The sequence below is a fragment of the Nelusetta ayraudi genome, unplaced genomic scaffold, assembly GCF_046127955.1.
Source record: "Nelusetta ayraudi isolate G7.1 ecotype Tasmania unplaced genomic scaffold, CSIRO-AGI_Nayr_v1 ptg000042l, whole genome shotgun sequence".
Taxonomy (NCBI): domain Eukaryota; kingdom Metazoa; phylum Chordata; class Actinopteri; order Tetraodontiformes; family Monacanthidae; genus Nelusetta; species Nelusetta ayraudi.
In genome coordinates this window covers 20,029,560-20,044,182 of record NW_027466092.1, presented here as the reverse complement: position 1 = coordinate 20,044,182, position 14,623 = coordinate 20,029,560, and the positions used below count along the sequence as shown (strand labels likewise).

At 43.5% G+C, this 14,623-nt stretch overlaps 2 protein-coding genes across 3 annotated transcripts; both read right to left on the bottom strand.

Annotated features, from left to right (window-relative positions):
* Nucleotides 1-47: 47 nt before the first annotated feature.
* LOC142894187 (leucine-rich repeat LGI family member 2-like) lies at nt 48-5,430 on the bottom strand. Its single transcript, XM_076035407.1, has 8 exons — nt 5,054-5,430; nt 4,827-4,898; nt 3,957-4,028; nt 3,366-3,437; nt 3,161-3,232; nt 2,911-3,080; nt 2,681-2,845; nt 48-2,195 (listed from the first exon to the last, which is right to left on the bottom strand). Exons 1-8 carry the CDS (start codon nt 5,236-5,238, stop codon nt 1,378-1,380), a joined length of 1,626 nt encoding a protein of 541 aa, XP_075891522.1. The 5' UTR covers nt 5,239-5,430; the 3' UTR covers nt 48-1,377.
* Nucleotides 5,431-5,589: 159 nt separating this feature from the next.
* On the bottom strand, nt 5,590-13,232 carry sepsecs (Sep (O-phosphoserine) tRNA:Sec (selenocysteine) tRNA synthase). Of its 2 annotated transcripts, none has more exons than XM_076035410.1 (12): nt 13,077-13,232; nt 12,293-12,408; nt 12,062-12,216; nt 11,852-11,970; nt 11,584-11,742; nt 11,347-11,500; nt 11,168-11,270; nt 9,803-9,932; nt 9,403-9,494; nt 8,436-8,529; nt 8,266-8,356; nt 5,590-7,538 (listed from the first exon to the last, which is right to left on the bottom strand). In XM_076035410.1, the coding sequence occupies exons 2-12, from the start codon at nt 12,404-12,406 to the stop codon at nt 7,283-7,285; spliced, it is 1,467 nt and encodes a 488-aa protein (XP_075891525.1). In that variant the 5' UTR covers nt 12,407-12,408; nt 13,077-13,232; the 3' UTR covers nt 5,590-7,282. The 2 variants fall into 2 exon arrangements, with proteins under 2 accessions (XP_075891525.1, XP_075891526.1); XM_076035411.1 differs by lacking the exon at nt 13,077-13,232 and adding an exon at nt 12,855-13,054.
* Nucleotides 13,233-14,623: the final 1,391 nt, after the last annotated feature.

The following is a 14,623-nucleotide window of genomic DNA, read 5'->3' as shown; positions in this document are numbered from 1 at the left end:
AACACAAAGACCAAGTTCCATGACAAACAATGACAGATAAAAACACGTCGCTATCCAAAACTTTTATTTTGAAGCATGGCCAAAGAGGGTTACAGATAATTTTGAGGTTAACATTCAAGATGCTTGAAAAACAAAACCTTAAAAAAACACCATTCATAAAAAAATCAAAAGCACTTTTCTACAATTCCGAGTTCAAGTTCATCAAAAAGTTATTTTTCAAACACCCTTTTAGTTTAAACAGCATGCTTTGTTCCCTTACTGGTAGTGCAAAGATAAGACAAACAGATAGTGGCAATGCAAATTTGATTAGATATATCTCGTTCGCATTCCATTTTGTTTTGTTTCTAATTTTATCTTGAAAAGAAAGGCAGAAATATAAAGCTTTTCATAAACAGCAGACATATTTTTTAACACCTTTTTAAGCTTTTATTTTTGATAAATTGCATCCCTCTAAATTTACCTTCCCGGACATGCTGCCTTTCTGCTGCTAGGCAACTTTCTTTATTCCTCCCAAAAAGCAAAGTGGTGCATTTCAGACAAATGTTTTCAACCATTTCTCCAGAAAAAACTGAATTCAATTTCCCTGACATTACCTAAACACTGTTGGTGCAAAAAGAAAGAAAGGAAGGAAGATAGATTTATGGATCTTCTGATTTTTACACGTTAAGGTTTCCTGAAGTAAAATTGGGACTCATACTTAACACCCTAAAAAGGCATTAGCTACTTCCTGTATGGAAGATTTCTCGTCCTAATGCTACCAAAACACGCAATTGTCACGGTTCACTGTACACAATATTTAGCACCCACAGTAATTTACTTTCTACGCTACAGTCTATAAGCTATGCTTGTTAAAGGTTTGTGCTTTTAAGACATTCCCTGTTTGAAGAAAAAGCAAAGGGGTGCAGTACCTTATCATGGCCAGAGGTGGCACTGTGGGCCCACTCTCTGGGGAACCCCAGTGCGGATAAGGCAACATACTGTACATTAGCCTGACGAAGGATATGAGGACATGAGGTATGTCACCTGTAATGGCGTTTTTTCTTTTTCTTTTTTCTTTTTTTTTTTTAAAAAAGAAGAAAATATTTTAAACAGGAAACATTTCATACAATGGGATTAGATCATGTTAGACCTTCAGGAAATATTTGTGGAATATTCAGAGGTGCTACTGACCCCGTCCTCTCGGCACTCCTTTGCTGTTCATGAAGCGGCACAGACGCTGGAAAGACGATGGGAACAGATGGCTGACGGGAAGTCCTTCCAGTTGATTCAGCTGGCTCCGCCCCCTCTGTTTATATGTACAAGTTAAGTGGAAGACGTTTGATTGCAGGACGGGCAATAAGGCACCACCCCCCTTGTGTTTTCTTTTGCTAGTTCTTTTTACAAGCTCAAGTCGATGATAATGTGCTCGAAGATCAGCGTGTTCCCCTTGAAGCTGGAGGCAAAGATAAAATCCCTGCGGTCGGTGGACACCACGGTGAAGGAGCGAGGTGCCTGGATGTAAGCCTCCTTGAAGCGCTCAAACACCTTCTGCTCGTCGTCCCATAGGTACACCTGTGAGAAGGTGTAGTCGCTTCCCAGCGCCAGGTAGTGGCGCCCTTTGAAGGAGAACGGCTGCAGGGTCATGGAGCCCCGCGACGGCAGCGCTTGGACCTCTGCGAACTGCTTGGCACCCCAGCGGATCACCTTTGAGTCGCCGATGTAGCGCGTCATGGCCAGGTAGAGCTCGTCATCGATGCGAAAGTGCTTGATGGCGACCACATCCTCCATGTTGGGGATGTCGCCCTGCAGGACAAACTTCTGGCCGCTGCGGCTCCACTGGTAAATGACGGGCACCTGCGAGCGACTGGCCAGGATCAGGTGGGCCTTGCCGTCCAGGTCCAGGAACTCTGCGTCGGTGTCGCGGAACCACTCGTGCAGCGACTGGTAGGAGTAGAAGCCCTGGTCGTTCCACTTGTAGAGCGTGGAGAGGCCGGCCTTGGAGCTGTCGGCAATCACGAAAAACCAATCAGCGCCGATCTGGAAGGCCTCAATGTCGTTGGGCTTGGAGATCTTGGACACCTCAATGTTTTGGAACTTGCTGAAGCGGCTCTGGTCGTCGTCGAACTTGTAGATGTGCGAGCCGCCGAAGAGCTGAGCCACGATGACAAACACCTGGTCCTGGATGACCAACGGTGTGCACCCGACAATCGACTGACCTGTGACAGGAAGCGCAAGGAAATGAAGCGGCGCAACTCCTCGAGCAGGTGGTTCCGAGACTCGGCTACCACAAAACATCTGAGATGATGGCGCTACTATTTCATACTTATATTTACTCTGATGCACTTTTACTGCACTGCCACTTTTGCATGTAAAAACGTAATACATAAAAAATGTCATTGTCATTTACCTTTTTAAAAATCAATAAGACACTGTAATTGTTTGCAGTGTTGTCATTTCCCAAGCAATGCACCACAAATTTTGAATAAAATGGTCAATATGAATTTTTGGCTAATATCATTTGGCTAATTGAGATATATGTAGATTAACTCCTCTAAAATGTTTTTTGTCCAAGTGTAAAACTAAATAATAAAATTAACTGAACTAACAATGATAAAAAAAAAAAAAATGAATATATTATATATGAGTTACTCAATAAAATTCAAAATGCTGATTCATAACATTCTTGCAAGCGTTTTTGTACCTGTGATGTTGTCATACGTCCTGAAGTTCATCTCAATGTGGTCCCACTGGAAAACCAGGCAACTGTCTGTGCTGGGAGCAGCGATCGTCACATACACGTCATTCTTGAAGCTGAACGTGTCGACGGACAACGACTCTGACGCCAGGGACTGATGGAGGACAAAGTCTGGAGGCAAAACACGGTCAAAGTCAGAGGGACATATTTTTCCCCACATGATGATAAAGCCTTACCAGTTGAGACGCATTCGTTCTGCAGGCTGGCCAGATCATTGAGATGCTGGTCCTTCAAGTCCTCTGGTGCGGTGCACACCACATCGGACACTGTGGCGTTGGTGCTCCTCAGCCACGACATCAGCCACTTGGCTCGGCAGTCGCACTCGAAGGCGTTGCCGCGCAGGTCGCTGCAGGAAAACAAGAGACAGGAAGTTGCCAAACGACCGCACAAAGAAAGAAAGACGTGTGTCACACAGACACGACCTACAGCTCTATGAGAGAGTCCAAGTCGATGAAAATGTCTCTGGGCAGGAACTTAATGTTGTTGTTTGCCAAAGACCTGATGGCAAAAACAAACATTTCAATTGGCATTTTATTGCAAGGAAATTGAAAAGAAACCATAAATAAACTGAACTGAAAATAAAACAAAAGCAGTAAGATGCATCAAAGAAAGGTGTTTTGTTTGGCCGTACAAGTGAGTCAAGTCCCTGAGGCCCCTGAAGGTATACTTGGACACAGTCTCTATCTTGTTGCTTTCAATGAACCTGTGAGACAGAAGAGCAAAAAGCACAAAGATGGATACACATCATTATACTTTCCTTTATGAAGGAGGTGACATCATGTTTTAAGGCCCCACTATTGTCTTGTGATGTCTTACCGTAAATGTACTTGCATTTTTTTAACAGCAAATAAAAAATATATATTTTTTAGTTTCCAATATCAGCAGAAATGTATTCATAAAGCCTTAAACACATGGCAACAAATAATGAAGGATTTTGTTTTAGTGGGCAGGATGTCTATAGATGTAGCATCCTGGGGTGCCAATTAGGGCAGGGAGAGGGTGGGGGGGTAAACATGGATGTGTCGATGGGCCCAGAGGATAACATTATTAAACCCATATGTTTACTATATTGGGGTGCCCAAACCCGTCTCATGCAGCATCTTACCGGAATTCTTTTTTTTTTTTTTTTTTTTTTATCCTTTTCATGAAAAGGTGTATTTGTGACCACACGATGGCACTATTCTTCCACAATGCATTTTGTCAAAAAGCAGCAGAAACTCACAAATACTCGAGGTGTGGGAGGCCAGAGAACGCATCATCTCTAACTGTCGTCAGAGAATTAGAATTCAGGAGCCTGTGGAGAAGAAAATGAACAACGTTTACACTGTTATTCTGGTTGGATTAGTGGTATGTTGTAGTGAATACTAATACAACAGTGACTGAAATGGAGATAAATTAGTGAGATGAATCCATCCAAGACTGCAAAGTGAAGGAAAAACACATATTAGCACATATTTTCAGGAGCTGCACTTACACGCAGAAGCTACTAAAATTGAATTAAAATAAAATAAAATTACAGCTCCTTCAACTACAACTTCCTTTTGTATTAACATAGAAAGGGGATGCGATGTGAAAAGTACAACAATTTTAGGATATTTTAATGTCCCATCTCCAACCAATTTTCAGTTTTCTTTAATTTCGAAAGTAAACTGCAGGGGGGGGGAATCACATTTTGCCCTCTGCTTAAAGCCTTCAAAAACTACAAAAACCTGAGTAGAGTTTGCGAATAAAATTGATGCTTTGTTGGACCTTCCACATGTTTGGAAAGGGACAAAAACACAAAAAGCAATATCTCAGGTTGGAACCAACACCTGTCACCAATAACCTGGGAATGGTATCAACAGTGCCCTTTGTGACATCACTGGTTTCCAAAACCTGTTTTACTGTCACAGACTAGTGTAGGAAAGTGAAGGATGGACCCCAAGGGAGCTCACTCACTGGCCAGAGCAACACAATAGTGGTGGAATTAAATTTACATAACTTTTAACCTCTATGTCTGAGTCATTGGAAACAAGTTTCTTGCCCAGTTACCACAGCTTTTTGCATAATGCGCGCTTTAAATGGATGAGTGCATGCTACTGAGTGTACTCACAGAAGCTGGAGGGATGACATGTGTGCAAACATCGCCTCCTTGACCTCGGAGAAAGTCCCGTTGATGAGGCTCCTGCCAGGATAAAAGGGACAATAAAACAGTGAGGAGCGACGGCATCACCGGCTAGTGATGGGATGCTGCGCCACCAGATCGCCGACAAAGCGCCCGTGCACGCTCCGAGCGTCATGTTTTAAGGGGGGGGGGAATGACCATTGAAAGCTGCTCACAGTGAGGTGATGTCGTTGGGGCTGATTCTTGGGACGAACGGCGACCCGACGCAGATGATGGACTCCCGGGAGCAGCTGCATGTCGACGGACAGCGCCAAGCCTTCTTGGAAAGTCCCGGCCGGGCGAGGAGGCACAGCAACACGGACAGCAGCGCCCACGTCCAGTTATTCACCGGCGGCTTCATGATGGGAGGACGAGGGACTCGCCTGTGGGGAGCTCTCCTGCGGCGGGCGGTGCGGTGCGGTGCGTTTTCAGCATGCGCGGTGGTGAGAGGAAAAAAAGTGCCGCACTGGCTCCCCTCCCGGCGTCAGCGAATCAAGTCGCAGCTCCGTCCACTCTCATTAATTATTGAAGACGGAGAACAGAGACTGCTGGGTGAAATAAAAGCGCGTAAACGCAAATCAGCGCGAGGCCGTGCCGCACTTGAAACGTGGCACAAGCGCGCGCGAATACCACCAGAACTTTAACAGTTTTTTTTGTTTTTTTTCTTAAAGGCGTTAATTTGATAATAAAAAAAGAAGTACGTCAAAACGTCACGTCAGCGGGTCGAATGTCTATTGCTTTATTTCCAGGAAGACGCGAGGAGAGAAGACAGCTGCAGTGACACACAGTCAGTGCGCATGTGCGTGATAAACACCGGGATGCTGCACGTCGGACGGAACACATTTCATGTATAATTCAAATCTAAACACTGAGTCATGGACGCGCAGCAGAGCAAGTGCAGAGTCAGCAAATCCTCAATGCCGCAGCAGCACACACATGCAATGAGATGCAGCGCTTTATTTTGAAAGGTCACGCCGGATGAAGAAATTCCCATGCAAATTTGGTGTTTTAGTTAAGTCAAACCCTCCCCACCTGACCGTGTGTGTGTGTGTGTGTGTGTGTGTGTGTGTGTGTGTGTGTGTGTGTATAAAATATATTTTTTTAAAAAAAGGACGGACTTAAATGAGTAAAAATAATTATTCATTACGGTCTCCCTATTTGTGAACTCCAGTGCCAGTGAACAATTACAAAATGATGAATTACATTTTTAACGCATCAGGAATTCTTGCATTAAAAACAATTTGCCACAGAAGTGTCTAATAGTTAAAGTAAATATTCCATCATTGGCAGTTCTGACGTTGCAACTCAGATGTCACATTCTTCTGTTGGAAAGAGTCTTGAAAAAAAATTTCAAAAGACAATGATGGTGTACTTTAAATGTGTGGAAACATGATTGTGAAGCTGAAGGGGGCAAACAGAGGCTGGTTAACATCACAGTCTCCTTACTGAGACCAGTGCTTGTGTTATTGCAGTGACTGAACGATGTGGCCCGACTGTGAATCGCAATCTTATTTTCCTGGTTCCCTCCTACTGCTGCTGCTGCTGCTGCCCTCTTTCAGGACTGAAAGCTACAGGGCCATTTGTCAAAGTGCTACAAAGGCTGGGCCATTTCATGGGCCAAAAAGTGTTTAGTGTGGATCCAGCAGGGAGACATTGAACACACCTGATGGTTTTACAAGAGGCCATTGGGATTCAACACAATCTCGGTGTTGTCACGGAAATACCATGAAGCCCCAACTCTTACACAGAGAATGTTCAATGTTCAATAGAAAGTAGGAGGAGGGTGGGGCTTTACAAGTCAATATCAGCATCAGCAGGAAAGAAAAGAAGAGGGGAGGGGAGGGGAGACGGAAACGGACAGAAAGTCAAACTCAAAATACCGCTATATTTTAAAGACTGCCCACGTCTTTTACTGCAAGGTGCAGAGCTGCACTCCTGTTCCCAACACGCTCTGAGCCTCTGCAGAAACAAGCTGACGGCAGTGAAGAAGAGGAGGGTGAGGGGGAGGAGGAAGAGGAAGACAAGGGCTTGAGAGGAGCGGTATAGAAATATAGATTGCTCATCTGTGGTCGTCTATTCTGGGACCTCAGGGTGTGCGACAGGCTCCGCCTCCCGATGAACAAGGACCGATATGAGAAGGGAGAGCCTGGTGTTTATCCCACTACTGGTATTGTGTTACATGACAAGGAGTAAGAGCAGAAACAACACCAGCCTAATGCAGCAGAGCGGGAGGAATTCCCAGCGCAGATTTGTTTTCAAAGTGACAAACTCGATCATTAAAAGAGAATTTCATCCTGCAGCATCGTCGCAGGGGAAATGTGACACCACACGCAGGCGCCATCGCGAGATGAAAAAAAAAAAAAAATGGTTTGAATCAGCAAATAGTCCCCTCGTCCATCATGGAGCTAGTGGTCAGTGGCTGGGGAGGCGGGATCTAAATGCTCCACGGTGGCGTCCCCGGCCGCCGCTGCGCCGCCCCCCTCCTTTCTGAGGCTCCGCAGGCATTTGTCCAGCCGCTTCATGCACAGCGCCACGTCGTCCCGGGTCACGCCAATGGCAGCGGCGGCGTTGAGGTAGGGGCAGGGGTACGCCTCGGAGTGGGACATGAAACCGCGGAAGGTGTGACCGCCGATGGTCTGCTCCTTGCCCAGGGGGACCACCCTGGAGATGGCCGACAAGGAAAAACACACAGTGGTGCGACGTGTCAGCAACATGGCAACAAGCCAAACCCAGTGGAAGGATATGTAAAGGTCCAGTGTGTGAAATTTCAATTCATGATTTTCATATTGGTAAACGCTTAACTGCCCATAAATACATGAAGTGTAAATTTGCAGTACAATAAAAGTGCTTTCCCGACCGTTACAATGGGTACATATAAGAATATGCAAAGAGAAATGAGGCTCTTGCTCCTACTTAGCTGCCATCTTGCCATTACCCGCCACTTTTTAAGGAAGCCCACCTGACAGAGCCCTTCATACAAATGCACTCGGCGGGCTACTTTAAATACCGGGCTTCCTTAAAAATTTTACACACTGGACCTTTAAAAACTCACAAGAAGAAAAAAAATTTTTTTTTTTCAGTAAGCAAAGTCTAACAATCGCTGTAGGAATTAAACTCAAATCACATTTGTTTCCTCTATTTTCATATTTAGAAGCACCGACTTGCTCAGTCAGATAATCAAACAGCGGTGGAGTGTTGGTTCAGTCAACACGCAGCTCTTTGAGGAGGCCAATCCAATCAAGTGAAGTAGCTCAGCCTGGGCTCATCCATCCGGCTGATTAATCATGTCCACTCAGCCTGAGTGACTCCTGCTGCAACACAGTGACTTCCAAAGACTTTCCTTGTGGAAAATGTTCATGCCAGGAGAATCACAACATGCAAGGTGTACCTGGCTCCCGACACCTGGCGCGTGAACAGCATGGAGCCCAGGTGAGTCACCGCCTTGTCGCTGCTCGCCTGCAGGCCGTCCAGAGACAGAGCTGTGGGGGAGGATGGAGAAGAGTTCAACGCCGTGCACGAGGGCGTCTAAAGCAGGCGTGTTTGTGATCCGTGCTTTACCCAGCGAGATGGGGTTGTGCGGGGTGTGTAGGAGTCGCTCCCCGTGTGTCGCCGCCAGACTCTTCAGCTCCTCCGCCAGGAAGGAGTAGATCTCCTGAGGCAAGAGGCGCAGATACATGGAGAGTAGAGGCTATAAATAGCAGTGGCCTGCTCCATTACGATGCCGCAATGGCTTCATCAGAGTGGCGGCAGCGCTTTTTGCAACACAAGCACATTAGCAACAAAAAAAAAAAAAAACATCTGGATATTTTTCTCAGAAAAGCCTCTACATCCTGACATCAACTAACGATCAAACAGGAGGCCAATAGGTGCTTTTCCACTGAGGCAACAGAGGCAATAGCTGCATAACAGTAAAACACAGTGTGCGTGCGCACGCGTGTGTGTGTGTGCGTGTGTGTGTGTGTGTGTGTGTGTTCTGCTGAGTCACACCGTCCCTCAAGTGAGAGCATGAAGAACGCTCGTTCCCTACACAAGCAGCCTTTCAATGATGTCTCCGAGTGTCCTTTGTTCTCCCGTAACAAAAGGCAACTTCATATTGGGAGGCACCATGGCGACTGTGCAGACAGCGTCTGCGTGTGTGTGAATGTGTGTGAATGTGTGTGAATGTGTGTGAATGTGTGTCACTGCGCATTCGACATCGCAGCCGTTTTTGTTTTTTTTTCCAAAACGCCTGGCTGTTTGTGTAAATTATTTACGGTATTTGACCGTGGCCACTCAGCGCTGCAGACAATGTGGAGGGAAAAAAATGCCTTCTTTGTATCAATTATTTACACAACGGACATAAAAAAATAATAATCATAAAAAACAAGGAAGTTGTGATGGCGGCAGGTCGTATGAAAGCGCTGCGAGGCAGTTTCCTTCACGCCACGTGTTCCTAAAAAAAACAATCATCCTCGCCTGCAGAAACGCTGAGACAAAGTTGCTGCAGTGTCGCTGTTGTTGTTGTTGACGCTGTGTTATCCCTCACCTTCCTCTCTGACAGGAGCTTCCTGTACCCAGCAGCACCCAGAGTGAGGAGGGTGATGAGGACGTCAAGGGAGGGCGATGCCGACGCACGACCTGTATGGAGGACAGGAGGTGATGAGAGCAGCACTCAGTATCAAATTCAAAAAAAAAAAAAACATCTCGTACAGTTTAAGTGGCCAGTGTGACAAAAGCACACAGCAAGGCTACAACAACTATTTCACACATCCTAAAAAACATGCTGTTAATAGCAATAATACGTGTGCAAATGCAAATTATGTGACAATTGGGTCACTTTGTAGAGTTGCTCTGCTTCGAAATATGTCTTCAACAGAAATGAAATTTCCACTCAATCACATAATTTATCAAGATTAGTAAACAACCACGTAAACAATGTTTCTCACCTGGGTACATCCTGCTGATCTCCTTGACGAAGGAGTCGTCAAACCCTGCGATTATGGCGCCCCCTACTGGAACCATGAAATTCTTATCCAAGCTCTGAACGAAGGCGTCAATCCTTCCAACACGAGCTCCCTGAGGGAAAGTGGAGGAAAAAAAACAAAACAAATCCAATCAGTCATTCCTCTTTTTGTCACCAGGCAGCAAGTAACTGATTGACAACAGATTTTTAAAATGAAGGAATATTGACAACAACTTTGTGCACAGGTTTTAGCAAAATGTGAAGTTAACATGCATTATATAATTATTATCTGTAACTATTCTCCTTTAAAAAAAAAAAAAAATATGTATATATATATATATATATATATATATATATATATATATATATATATACACATACATACATACATATATATATACATACATACATATATATATATATACATACATATATATATATATACATATATACATACATATATATATATACATATATACATATATATATATATACATACATATATATATATACATATATACATACATATATATATATACATACATATATATATATACATACATATATACATACATATATATATATACATACATATATATATATATACATACATATATATATATATATACATATATATATATATATACATATATATATATATATATACATACATACATATATATACATACATACATACATACATACATACATACATACATACATACATATATATATATATATATATATACATATATATATATATATATATGTAAATATACTATACAACATAAAATAAATAAATAAATAATAATAATAATAATAATAATAATAATAATAATAATAATAATAAGCATGTAACTGCCCAATTTTATACCTCGTGTGTCTTTATATGACTTTTACTGTTTATTTATTATGTGTAGTTCTACACGTCACCTTTAGAGGTCGCTGTGGTTAAGTGTGTGCAAAGGTACCCGAAGAAGTCAGACAAGTATGCTGCAAGATGAATGTCAACTGAGCGCGGACCTTTTAATAAGAGCAAGGAGCTAAAAAGTAACCAAAGAGAAGAAGACAAGCCTCATTTCTTGTGGTAGCACACAGCCAACCAGGTATGTTTTTGTTTTAGGTTTGAATTTTCTTTTCTGACACATTTACAAGCATTTCATAACCTCACTTGTCTTTATATTTCTTACATGTTAATTATCATTTTGTCCATGTGTTTTTCTTTAGTTTTCAGTAAGAGGAAACCACTTGTGTCTGGACGTACTTCATGGGAATTATAAATCATATGAATCAATAGAAGTGTGATCGACGAAGAGCAAGGCTCTGATTGGCTGCGTGTTAACTATACCTGCTGGATGAGATGCATACATTTGGACGACTGCACCCCGTATGCATTGTTTACGATGTGCGGCACGTCATACTTGGCGCACATAGTTGCCAGCTCTTCCAGCCTAGGAGAGGACAACCAGTAAATAAAATCATTGCCACGCAGCCTGCAGGGGGAGGAGTTGACCGAAGATATCCTACCTGTCAGGGACCCGCGGGGCAAAGCAGGAAGTTGTGGAGTGAACGCACAGGACGTTCTCTGCTCCCAGCTCCTGGATATTCTGCTCCACTGCCTCCAGGTCGGTCCGCAGCTCGTCGCCCTCCAGGACGTTCTCCACCACCACCGGTTCATAACCTGGGATGAGATCAAAGGCTGTGAGGCAGCAGGACGCCGGCGGGACAGGAGGAGGTGGGACACGTGGCAAAAGGGCTACAGACCTGCTGTGATCATGGCTTTGAAGCAGGACTTCTGGTCGATGCGAGGCCACACGATGTAGCGAGCCTTGGGTCGCCGGTGGCGCAGAGCGAGGAAGCACAGCGTCAGGCTCATCCCCGTCGCCATGGGAAGCACGAAGCAGCTCGCAACGCTTCGTACGCCTGACAGCCGGGAAGGAGGGAGGAGGAGGCTGTCACACCATCGAAAGATAAGATGTCCCACTTTGGACAGAGGAGGTGTTCACGTCGGTCATAATCCGTCACACCAAACCTGAGAGCTTCAGAATGTCCAGCACCACAGAGTTGGTCAGTTGGTTGAGCAGGCTGGACCCCGCTGCCTTGGGCTGGACGGCGGCAATGTCACCTGACCTGCCGATGCCGTGGATCAGCCTGCCAGCAATCGCAAACGTGCCGAGACATCAGGCGGCGAGCAGGAACTGGACTTTGGATTGAAACTGGAGGATTTCAGAGACGCACAAACCTGTAATTGCGCCGCGCCACCAGGCTGGATGCCACGCGCCCTTCCCGCTCGCCCACACCGCAGTTGCCAAGGAAGTTGTTGCTGTCCATCACGGCCAGCTCGCTGAGAAAGAGCTCAATGGTGCTCTCACTCCAGCCCTCCTCGGGACACTTCCCCTGCACGGAGGAGAGACGCTGTCACCCCCCACTGGGACGAGGCACGGGGACGAATGGCCGAGCCAGAGCGTCCTACCTGTTCCAGCAGGTGTCTGATGAGCTGCTCGTGGCTCCGGCGAGCCTGGCTGCCCTGCCGAATGTAGGAGGGCGACACCAGCCTCTCACTCAGGCTGAAGTTTTCACTGTTCATTGCTAGTGAGACAAACCAGGAAGTCAGAGAGGGGGACAGAACTCCTCCCACCAAAATGTTAATATATTAAGGGTTAATTCTGCTATTTTAATTTACAATAATTCAAAGGAAAACCTTTCCTCTGTCAGGTAAAAAGATGGAATGAAACTTAAGCATGTGTATTTTATTTGTTCTATGAAGTTAAATAAAACACATATAAAAAATTTTTTAAATCTATGATATTTCACAATTGATTTTCGAGAATAAAATTCATTAATTTAGCAAATGGCAACACCAGGACAATGAATCGCTTTGATGTCTTAGTCGTTGAAATACACAGAATGTTTCATTGATAGCGTCATCTTTTTCTTCAATGTTTAATATTTCACGCGGCGCTGTCCCCCCCACAAAACTTCACATTTTATTTGACTTTTTATGTGAGCTTCCGGTTTGCTTTCAAGCACATTACCTTGTCACTGGTGGTGTTGGGGTAGCGACTTCCAAAGGAATACGCGAGGCGATTATAAAAAGAGTGTGTGAGGAACACGTAGGCGTTCATTGAAAATGACTTGACCTAGAGTTGTTTACGGTAGCGGCGGGGCTGCTAGCAGCGCGGCTAACCTCCTGGCAATGAAAACCGGAAGCACAATAAAATGCTGACTTCTAGCCATCAGACGAAAGCTCGGCTTACCGGACAGTTTCTCCTGGCACTGGCCACCGTCACAAAGACCGTCAGCAGTCAAGGGACATTGAGAGAGCAGGCAGCGTGGTGCGGAGGGCAGCAGGAAAACTTCAGATTAGACGTCACATGACATGCAGTAAACGGTCACGTGATTTAAACACAGAGCGTATTAAGGAAAATGTGAATCGAAGAAGAAGAAGCAGCAGACAAAAACCCGTGCTGTCAAGATCAACAAAAAAATACTACTATAATATTTTATTTGCATTAATACCTCGCATCCGTTTCCAGAGGATGCATCAATACTGAAAGCCAGAGCAAGCCCAAAGAAACATCTCTTCCGTCAAGCTATATAAACACACTAAATGCCAAACATATATATATATATATATTAACTAAAATTTGGTAAATTACAGTCGTGTATTTCTTAATTCCTTTATCTCTTTCAGACTGGTTTCACAGAAAATAAAAGTGTTTATTTATTAGCTTTTTTTGTACTTGAGGATAGCCTTTTGACAATTAATTCCAAATACTGTTTTATTACTCTTGTCTGTTGTTTATATTGTTCTCATTCTTGCAGGGTATATTGGGTTTCTTTGCCGACAAATGACATTTATTTCAAAACAAACCCTGTCAAAGAAAATGTGCTCGACCCATGTCATCTCTCTTAGATAATTCTAAAAATAAATTTAGTAATTTAATGTTGCCTAAATATTTGTTATATTCAGTCAATAACTTACAATGGTGCATGTAAAGTTGCTGTGGAAACTATGTTATGGATCCTCATTCAGCTTTTGGAGGAAGTTTTCATTTTTATTCTCAAATTATAGTTGTTGTTTTTTTTTCTTTTATCCAACACACAATGTTGTGTGTGTGTGTGTGTGTGTGTGTGTGTGTGTGTGTGTGTTTATACACATACTGCAATGTATTCTTTCCAATCAATTAATTTAATAGTTTTTAAGCCTCTGTGTGTGACATTTATAGGGATCTACATGCTGGCATAAAAGAGAATACGCAGAGTATGAGATGACAATGACGCCACATGAAAATAACTTCTGTCCTAGCACCAAACGTGGACTCACCCTCGCCTTTGATTTTGTGATGACTGCACTATCATCTGGGATATTCAAAAACATGGATGAGCATTAAAAAAGTTTTCAATCTGCTCTCCTATTTAGAGCTATCATCTTAAACACTGTGCCTCTGGAGATCGCAATTAAAGTGGTCATAGTAATTTGCGTGTGTGTGTGTGTGTGTGTGTGTGTGTGTGTGTGTGTGTGTGTGTGTGTAACAAAGAAATAAAACAACTTAAACACATTCAACAACTTTCATTCAACATATTTCCCTCCTTTTAAACAAATCAGTCACAGATACAATTAAAAAAAAAAAAAAAAAAATTAACAGTCACTAAAAAAAACAAACAAATGAACCAGTCCTTAAATAACTTTTAACTGAAATTGTAAAAAGAACCACATGTAATTTAAAAAAAAATAGTTATACGTCTAAAAATATAGTTTAACTTCTTTTATAATTGTGACTAATACAGATGTTTTTTGTTT

Coding starts and splice junctions, on each gene's coding strand:
- LOC142894187 (XM_076035407.1), bottom strand. CDS start 5,238: ATGAAGCCGCCGGTGAATAACTGGACGTGGGCGCTGCTGTCCGTGTTG. Junction 4,899..5,053: donor CCCAACGACATCACCTCACT/GTGAGCAGCTTT, acceptor TTATCCTGGCAG/GAGCCTCATCAACGGGACTT. Junction 3,081..3,160: donor TTGGACTCTCTCATAGAGCT/GTAGGTCGTGTC, acceptor GTTTTCCTGCAG/CGACCTGCGCGGCAACGCCT.
- sepsecs (XM_076035410.1), bottom strand. CDS start 12,406: ATGAACAGTGAAAACTTCAGCCTGAGTGAGAGGCTGGTGTCGCCCTCC. Junction 12,217..12,292: donor TCAGACACCTGCTGGAACAG/GTAGGACGCTCT, acceptor TCCTCCGTGCAG/GGGAAGTGTCCCGAGGAGGG. Junction 8,357..8,435: donor GCACAACCCCATCTCGCTGG/GTAAAGCACGGA, acceptor CCTCCCCCACAG/CTCTGTCTCTGGACGGCCTG.